This window comes from Dendropsophus ebraccatus, chromosome 9, assembly GCF_027789765.1.
Source record: "Dendropsophus ebraccatus isolate aDenEbr1 chromosome 9, aDenEbr1.pat, whole genome shotgun sequence".
Taxonomy (NCBI): Eukaryota; Metazoa; Chordata; class Amphibia; order Anura; family Hylidae; genus Dendropsophus; species Dendropsophus ebraccatus.
In genome coordinates this window covers 49,345,202-49,354,722 of record NC_091462.1, presented here as the reverse complement: position 1 = coordinate 49,354,722, position 9,521 = coordinate 49,345,202, and the positions used below count along the sequence as shown (strand labels likewise).

Sequence of the window (9,521 nt, the reverse complement as noted above, 5' to 3'; positions counted from 1 at the left end):
AAAGTTAGACATATAGTGCGCACCCTGCTGGTCACTCCATAGGAAATGCACATGTTTTGATCACATCAATCTTTCAGCACACTAGGTTCAAAGGACTATACAATTAACATTAGCATGATGTGACCATGCTCGATAATTACTGGCCAGTAGTATATCGAGTGAGGTAATGTGTATTTTCGAACACTACTATGTGGGAACACACAACATGTTTTACATACATTGAAAAGGCAGACACATTGTTTAGTCGAATAAGAAAATATATTTTTTGTTTTAGTAAAAAGAGAATGAAAATTAAATATCAACCAATACATCGGGTTCAAACAACAAAAGAAAATAAAAAAACACACATCCCAGAGACAGGTGACATACATGCGGGAAAACATCAGTCCTGTGGCCGTGGCTCATAAGGGAGGCTGTGAAAGGGGCACGGGCACGGCGCCTTCAGGAGTCATGAAGTAGTCAGCAAAGAGGTTCCTGACCACTATCCCGCGGTTGAGTTGTCTCCCTTGGCCATAGTTGATAGGGGCACTAAAAGCTGGCAGTGTCTCCACGTTCACCTCCGGGGTGGGAGCATAGTCCCGAAGGTAGTTGTGGAGAACACAGGCAGCTTTAATGACCATGTCAACTGTGGCCAATTTCAACTGCAGGGCAGTGGTAAACACTCTCCACTGACTAGTCATGATCCCGAAGGCGCACTCCACGAAGTTACGTGCCCGGCTCAGCCTCCGGTTAAATACTCTCCCCCGTTCATCCAGCCCTCTCCGTGGGTAAGGGCGCAGCAGGTTGTTGAGTAAAGGGAAGGCTTGATCCCCTACCATGACGAATGGAGCGGGATGCGTGGTACCCGGAAGAGGAGTGGGAGGAGGTAGAGTCACGTGATCTAAGAGTATGCGCCGCCCAAACTCTGATCTCAGTAGCGCCCGGGAGTCCCCAGTACTGCCATAGGAGCCGACGTCGATGGCAAGGAAACGATACGTGGAATCAACAACCGCGATCAGGACCACAGAAAAAAATTTCTTATAATTGAAATACTGTGATCCTGATCGCGGTGGTTGCTTCACACGTATGTGCTTACCATCAACCGCCCCTATACAGTTGGGGAAATTGGCCACAGACTGAAAGCCTGCTGCTGACTGCAACCAAATCTCCCGGGTCGGACTGGGCATCACGATGGGCTGCAAATGCTCCCAGATCACGGCGCACGTGCACCTCACAATTCCAGAGATGGTGGACGTACCAACCCTGAATTGGAGGTGCAACGATACATAACTCTCCCCTGTCGCCAAGAATCTGTGAAAAAATGAAAAATAGTATTTTATGATTCTATTTCACATTCAGCTACATATTAAATTATTACATATTTTAACACTATATTAGATTTAACTACAATTACATGAACAAATAGTTCGCATTAAAATAAAGCATCTTCACCTTAACGTTATGAGCAGACGTCCCACAGGAGGGATGGATTTCCGCATGTAGGTGTCCTGTCTCTGGAGATGTGGGGTCAAAATGGAAAGTAAATTATCAAAGGCCTCCATAGGCAGGCGCACGAAGTCCTGGAACTTGTCAGGATGTCTGCAACAAATTAAGAAAAATATTGATCACTAATATTACACACAAACACACATCATAGGAAGATGTCATACGGTTTACAAATGTTGAAATTAACATCAAACGTTGTAAGGATAAACAAAAAACATAATAAAATTATGGACTTTGGGGTAAACATTTGTGGACAGTAACCTTTACATTTGCAATATTACATTCAAAGATTTGACGACTTGGATGTATTCAAATCGACATACCGTCGCAAATCATCATACAGGCAACCAATGTGGCCCCGGGTCTCCCTCCGAACATTGATGGGGTGGACCCAATATCGCCGTCCCACCTCCTGCAGACGGCGCTGCTCTGCGTCTTTTTGCCTCTGAGAAGAATTTTTAAAAAATTAAATTTATTATTTTTAAGACATCTCAATTAGTCACAAAATTATTACACAGTTGCATTTAAGGACCTTTGGTCAACAGTACTTAAGGGAGCTTGCATAAACAATACATTTAAATCAATGTTTTACGGATTATAAGCCTAAACAGTTTGTAAGGCTAGTTTGAAATAAGTTACATAAAGCTTTAAAAAAAAAAAAAAAAAAAAAAAAAAAATATATAGAGACTTACACACAAACGCTGGTAATAATTACGCATCTTCCACAGGATCGAAAGCACCACGAGCTGGTGCTTGCGGCGCAGCCTCATACGCCGGGCTGGCCCATAGGGCGCATTATTAGCGCCATCAGACATCTTTTTTTTTATTTTTTTGGCATTCAAAACACTACAAGCATATGGGCGTACTTCGCGAGTGGGCGGAGATTTTATAGGGATGTGGGTGTGCTTATTTGGCCCGGGGGCAGATTCATGAATCAAATACATGCTTTTGAGCGGGGCCAAACAAGCCAAGACACATCATGACACTACGGCCGGACTCTTACGATAAGACCGTAAGTGGTTTTCAAATACAGCCGCCAGACCACCCGGAGATGTACGGGACAGAAATTTTAACGCCCGCACTGTTACTACGTGTGAAACCGGCCTTAATCTATAATAAATTCTAATCTAAAAGGTCATAAATAGTACATTTACATTTGTAATTGTGCATATAATGGATAAAGGAAAGCATTGGGCTCAGATTTTGAGATTTTTTAAAATATTTATGTGCTTGGATGAGCAATGTGAATGCACACTAACAAATCAATATTTAAAGGGGTTATCTAAAGATACAAAGTTATTCCCCATCCACAAGATAGGGGATAAAAGTGTTACTAGCAGCTGCACCGCTTATAACACAGGCTTCATTAGCATGGGCATTAGGGGAGGCTCAGTACTGGTGCAGCAGCATCGGCAAAATGTTACTATGCGGGGACTAGAGATCTAGGGGACCTGCTGAGGTTCGGGTTCGTATGAACCTGAACTCTCGGCTTCTGACTGCCGCTGTCTGCCTGCTCCGTGCAGAGGGTGGATACAGCCGGAGGACCGCCTGGAAAACTGGGATACAGCCTATGGCTGTATTCGCTCATCTCTAGCGGGGACGAGAACTTGTGTAGCCTTGCAACCCCTGACACAGCCATAGGTGGAAGCAGAGATGCTGTGTCGCTACCTAATGTTGCTAGCCAATGTAAAAATGTAAAAAATGTTTTATTTTTTAAAATATATTACAAAGTTAAATAACTATGAAAGAAATATAAAAAACAAAACGCATTTTAATTTTTTCTCCTCACATTTAAAATCCATAACTTTTCCATCAAAAAGTCCTATGAGGGCTTATTTTTTGTAAAATTTAATTTACTTTGTAATGACACCTTTTATTTTACCATAAAATGCATGGCGGTAAAGAAAATCTCTGTGAGGTAAAATTTTTTAAAAATATAAATGTTGGTAATTTTGGGAAATTTCTTTTACGCAATGCAATTTACAGTTAAACAAATTAAACAAACAGTTGACAAATTATTTTCATTCTCTGGGTTGTTACAATTACAATGATAGGAAAACCAACTTCCAAATTTTTTAAACATTTTCCAAAAGACGAATAGGCCTAAAAGTGCCTTTTATTTTTCCACCTATGGAGCTATATGAGGGCTTTTTTTTTTTTTTTTTTTTGCGCCATGGTCTGCATATCAGTACCACTTGGATTGTACAGTACTGGATTGGACTTTTTGATCGCTCTTTATTATTTTTTTTTTAACCACAAATTCACAATTTTTGTTTGATTCTTTACGCTTTTTTATTCGAAAAATGGGAGACGGGGATGAGTTTAACTTTTACCATGGGAATGTTTTTTTTTTCATTCAACAAAACTTTATTGTTCTTTATCTTTTTTTTTTACATTCATTTTTTAGTCCCCATAGGAGACTACTTAAAGCGTAACTGTCATGTTTTTTTTTATTGCAGAAATCAGTAGTATAAGCGATTTTAAGAAACTCTGTAACAGGTTTCATCAGCCAAAAAAGCCTCCTTCTGTACTCAAGAAGCAATCTCCCAGCCTCCCCCCTGACTTCTTATCTGTGCATTATCAGGCAAACACATCATTACAGAGAAGTCAGTGAAGACGGGTTCTGCTCTCTCCATTGTAAGCCTATGAAGGGGGGAGGGGCTGAGGGAGATGAGGGAGCAGGAAGAGGTGACATGAAGGTCAGCTGTCTGTAGACTCTCTGGGCACCTAAAACGCTAAATTCAGGTGTCAGAAAGGTCAGTGCTTATCTATGAACTTACTGAGAGAAGATTGCAGGGTGTTGTGCTTTGCAGGACTGCTCCGTGCTCAGTCACTCCTAACAGCCCCTCCCCTCTCCATAGCCACATAATGGAGACAGAAATCCTGCTTCATTTGATGTGAGGGGGGAGGCTGGGAGATTGCTTTTTCAGTCCAGAAGGAAACTCTTTTAGTACATAAAACCTATTACAGAGTTTCTTAAAATCGCTTGTACTGTTGATATTTAATGTTTTCAGAAAAATGACCCTGAAATGACAGTTACGCTTTAAGTAATAATTTGGTTCCTTACACTGACCTTAGCTTTCTTATAAGAGAGCTATAATAAATATTGGCGATTGACTGATAGAGGCTGCAGGAGGAAGTCTCTATCGGTGAGCATACCAAAAAGCCCACACACAAATGTGTGAGGCTTGTGGCCTACAGATCCAACGAGGAGGGGGATCAGACACCAGCGATCACCACTGGACCATCAGGTACCGAATTCAAAGCCCCTTAGAGACCTTTTTCAGATTTGAAAACAGGATTTAAGGGGTTAATTCATGCGGACATAGCGGACAGGCTGTGCCGGCATAAAGCGGCAGCCCTCTGCTACATGTAGTAACAGAGCGACGCCCAGTATAACTGGAGGACAGCTCCCAATCTCCCGTTATACAATAATGCGTTGATGCAGCTAAGGGTTAAAACCCAAATTTTTTTTCCACACACATCAACCAAAAGGGAATTTGTTGACTTTTTTTTTACACTTTTTTTCACTGTAAAGGTAAAAAAATTTTATGAAGCTATATTATAAAGAAGCTAGGTTGTAAAGGTAACTATGATGACTACTGATTCCCTGAGTTCTGTAATGCAGCAGGAGAGTTTTTACTATATCAGATTACCATATTGTGTCTGGTATATACTCAGAAAGCAAATCACTAGAGCAAGCTTTGCAGTGTCCGATAGCTCCTATTTTGTACCGTTTGCTGCTTAACAATGTTTTATGTGAAAAAAAATTACTGTAAAAACCTTTTCTAGTTTTCCAATATTAGTTCAGACATAAAAAAATCGTCAGTAATTGGAAACATTTACAACATTTAAGGCTTTAACATCATGCAAGTCATAGAGAACAGGAATGTAATGAGTAGTTTCACTCTGCTTGCTATAGGACACGTAGAAGTGTGAATGTGGTAAAGGTGTATCAGAACAAAATTTAAAGGGGTTATCCATAATTACTTACGTGCAAAAACAGCACCCCCCCATGTCCCCAGGTTGTGTGTGGTATTACAATTCAACTGCATTTAAAGCAACTTTGTACCTACAATCTGACCCCCCCCCCCCCCCCCCCCCCCCCAAACCACTTGTACCTTTGGATAGCTGCTTTTAATCCAAGATCTGTCCTGGGGTCCATTTGGCAGGTGATGCAGTTATTGTCCAAAAAAACAACTTTTAAACTTACAACCCCGTGCCCTATGGGAGTATCTGTGCCCTAACTTTGCACCACCCCTCCTTCCCCCCTCCCCACCCTCTTCATCATTAGGAATGCCACTGGAACATTTTCTCCACGCTGAACGATCCAGCCCATGTGCCGGGCTGACACAGCTGATGAAGGAGGGACAGAGGTTGTGCCAGCCTAATGCATACACAATTCAGGCCACTCCCGTAGGGCACAGGGCTTCTAGTTTAAAAGTTGTTTTTTTAGCACAATAACTGCATCACCTGCCAAACGGAACCCAGGACAGATCTTGGATTAAAAAAAGCTATCCAAAGGTACAAGCAGTTTGGAGTGGAGAAAAGAGGAGAAATCTCACTTTTTCCTTTATGACCTATTCTCTGTTTATAGTCTGTTCCTGGTTTTGGCTTAAAAAATCTGTCAGATAATATGTGTGTGTCAAAGGACCCTGGTGTAACATGTATCCCTGGCTTTATCATCTTAGGTTTGTTTTTCCTTTCTAAGCAGTAATTCTTGAGTAATCAAAAGATATAGGGGAATGGTTCATGGTGGTGGTGACGGGGTGGATTTAAGTTTTAGTGGTAGTCAACCAAGTTCTGGTAAGGCATTTAGGTTTAAAAGGGGACATGTGAATTAGACAAGGTAAGAAGAGCATCATCTGCAATTAAGATTTGAAATTCTTTGTCTTTAAAGGGAATCTGTCAGCACCTGGGCTGGTCCCGAGGTGCTGATAGTGTAGTAAAGGTGTATGTCCCTTAATGTATGTGGTACCTTTCTATTAGCCAAAGGTGCAGTAGTTTTTTCTTATTCTTGCCCAAAACTTGTAGTCGTGAGCCGTTCGTGCCGCACTTAGGCAAGCCTCGCCACCACTTTCTCCTCCCTATTTGCAGCCCGGCCTCCTGCTTCCTGATGACGTTGCTGGCAAGGGCCGCACGCCAACTTGCCAGTATGCGCCCTGGATCTGTGAGGTATTGCGAGCTCTTGCGTCCTGAATCACACATGTGCTGTAGCGCGGAGGCACGCCAATGGTCTGAAGCCAGTGGCCACAGTTGCGCCGCTCATCTGCGGTACGGCGATTCAGGATACAGGAGCACGCAATACCCGACAGATCCAGGGCCTGTGTGCATACTGGCAAGTCGGCGTGCGGCCCTCTCTAGTAACGTCATCAGGAAGCAGGAGGCCGGGACGGGCTGCAAACAGGGAGGAGAAAGTGGTGGTGAGGCGTGCTTAAGTGGGGCATGAACACCTCACCTCAAGTTACCTTGCCTCAAGTTACGGGCAAGAATAAGAAAAAGATACTGCAACGATGGCTAAAAGAAAGGTACCACATACATTAAGAGACATACACCTTTACTACACTGTCAAGCACCTCGGGACCAGCCCAGGTGCTGAAAGATTCCCTTTAACTTTCCTCCCATTATATCTAGATATCTATCTCAACACTAACTTTTAGATTATTGTGATAAAAGAAAAGAAAAATGGATTGAGGCCTAAACTAGGCCACATTACTAAGGGGTAATTGACAGGATTAGTATTTCAACCATGGTCAAATGAGGAACATGTGAAAATCTTTTTTTTTTCCCGTGACAATTGGGATTATGAGAAGATATTAACATATAAACATTGTACACATTCCTTCCATAATTGTTTGTCATAAAAATAGAAAGATTTAGTAAATATAGAAAAATTTGAGCAAGACTCCTATTCTTCTAAATAAGAAGCCATTGAAATGTGAGTATTAGTCTTTTCTTGTATAAATCATCATTAGGATGACATACATGTGAAGTATTAGGGCTATGAGTATGATTTATGACAAATTATGAAACAAGATAATATCATCTATATTTTTATGTCACATCTATGAATACATTGTGAATGGCTTAAGATGCTATAAGAACAAGGATCTTTGAGTTAGAGTTCACATGGCTTTGTATCTGTTGGTACTTTGGGTGCTGCCCAATGCCAGCAACTTAGCACCATGCATCTGCCTAGAATTAAAGAAGTTATCGAGTGCTACAAAAATACGGCCACTTTTTTCCAGAGACAGCACCACTCTTGTGCTCTTGTCTCTAGTTCAGGTGCGGTTTGCAATTAAGCTCCATTCACTTCAATGAAACAGAGTAACAAAACTTCACCCAAACTGGAGACAAGAGAGGGGCTGTCTCTGGAGGAAAGTGGCCATGTTTTTGTAGTGCTGGATAACCCCAAAGGCAAATCCTAAGCTTCCAGCCATGCCAGATCCAGAGGGGTAACCCTAGGTTCTAGACATTGTCCTGTGAGGTACAATTTATGGCATGATGTACTCCAATATAACTCTGCAGCACTATACACATACTCCAAACATTGCTGGTCCCATGTCAAGGATATGTTCACACAACATTTTTTGAGGTGCAAATGCGGCCATATTGTCAGCTGAAAATACTAAGCCCATGCCGCCTCTCCTCGTTCTTCAACTCCCATACACTATGTGCAGTAAAAATGGCTATATATAACTATTATTATCAGTGCTTCTCTTTGTTAGTGGAATCTGACTGAGGAGATCCCACCCCACACCCCATTCCGCCATGTTTCACTGGAAATAGTCATGAGTCTGAACTGGCTATTTTATGCTATTTCAATAAGTCCTATGGACTTTTATGGAAGTTGCATGAAAACGATTGCATCATAGCTATGCTTGTTACACAAGTCTCAGAGGGGGCCAAGAAGACCTCTTAATATTGTGGTTCTAAGCAGTGGCCGCCCTAACAGGATGACAGTGTAATATACAATATATCTAGAATGTGAGAGACCGCCGCATAACCTGAAGGAAACTGATGCCCAAACAAACTCCATGCTCATACAGTGCTTTGAAAAAGTATTCACATCCCTTTTTCACGCCCCACTCACAAACTTAAAGGTGAAGTCCAATGTAACAAAAAAATAGACCAGGGGGAAATATTGTGTGTAAGGGTGGGGTTATAAATAATTATCCCAAGCTGTGGACATCCCACAGAGAACTGTTCACCCGAAAATGGAAGGAGCATGGCACAACTGCAAAACACTATGGGGAAGATTTATCAAAGGGTGTAAAATTTAGACTGGGGCAAACTGCCCACAGCAACCAATCACAGCTCCTCTTTCCTTTCACCAGCGCTGAAATCTGAGCTGTGATTGGTTGCTGTGGCCAGTTTGCACCAGTCTAAATTTTACACCCTTTGATAAATCACCCCCTTTATGTGGTTCACTATAAATACATGCCACACTATCCAGATTTTTTAAATTGAAATCATTCTGAAAACCATTTACTTGCTACTTTGTATTTGTCCATCACATAAAATCCAAATAAGATACATAACATGAAAAAATGTGGGAAAGTTTAAAGGGTAGGAATACTTTTTCAAGGCACTGTAGATTAATATGATGCTGAGAGTCTGATAAAATATTCCTACATTGCTGGGTTTAACCCCTTAACGATGGATGATGTACATTTACGCCATCTCGTCGCTCTGTACTGCGCCGATCCCAACTGCTATCTGCAGCTCGGGACTGCGGCTCCCGCTAATTAAGACTGTTAAAAGCAGCTGTCAAACATGACAGCTCCTTTCCCTGGTGTCTAGTGTGTGTGTGTGTGTGTGTGTGATCTCCCAAAAATGACACCTCACACAGCCCCATAGACCAAAGGATAAAAGCGCTATAAGGGTGGGAATAGAGCGATTTTAAAGAACATTTAATTTCAGCAAAAAGTTAAAATAAAATTTTTAAAAGCCATCAAATATAAAAGTTATGCAAATTGCATATGGTTTTAATTATCCCGACTTGAGGAACATATATAACATGTCAATTTTACCAT

At 41.6% G+C, this 9,521-nt stretch overlaps 1 protein-coding gene across 1 annotated transcript; it reads right to left on the bottom strand.

Moving 5' to 3' along the window:
- Positions 1–242: 242 nt before the first annotated feature.
- On the bottom strand, positions 243–2,093 carry LOC138802085 (uncharacterized). The gene is made up of 3 exons (XM_069985225.1): positions 1,809–2,093; positions 1,432–1,578; positions 243–1,290 (listed from the first exon to the last, which is right to left on the bottom strand). Exons 2-3 carry the CDS (start codon positions 1,539–1,541, stop codon positions 402–404), a joined length of 999 nt encoding a protein of 332 aa, XP_069841326.1. The 5' UTR covers positions 1,542–1,578; positions 1,809–2,093; the 3' UTR covers positions 243–401.
- Positions 2,094–9,521: the final 7,428 nt, after the last annotated feature.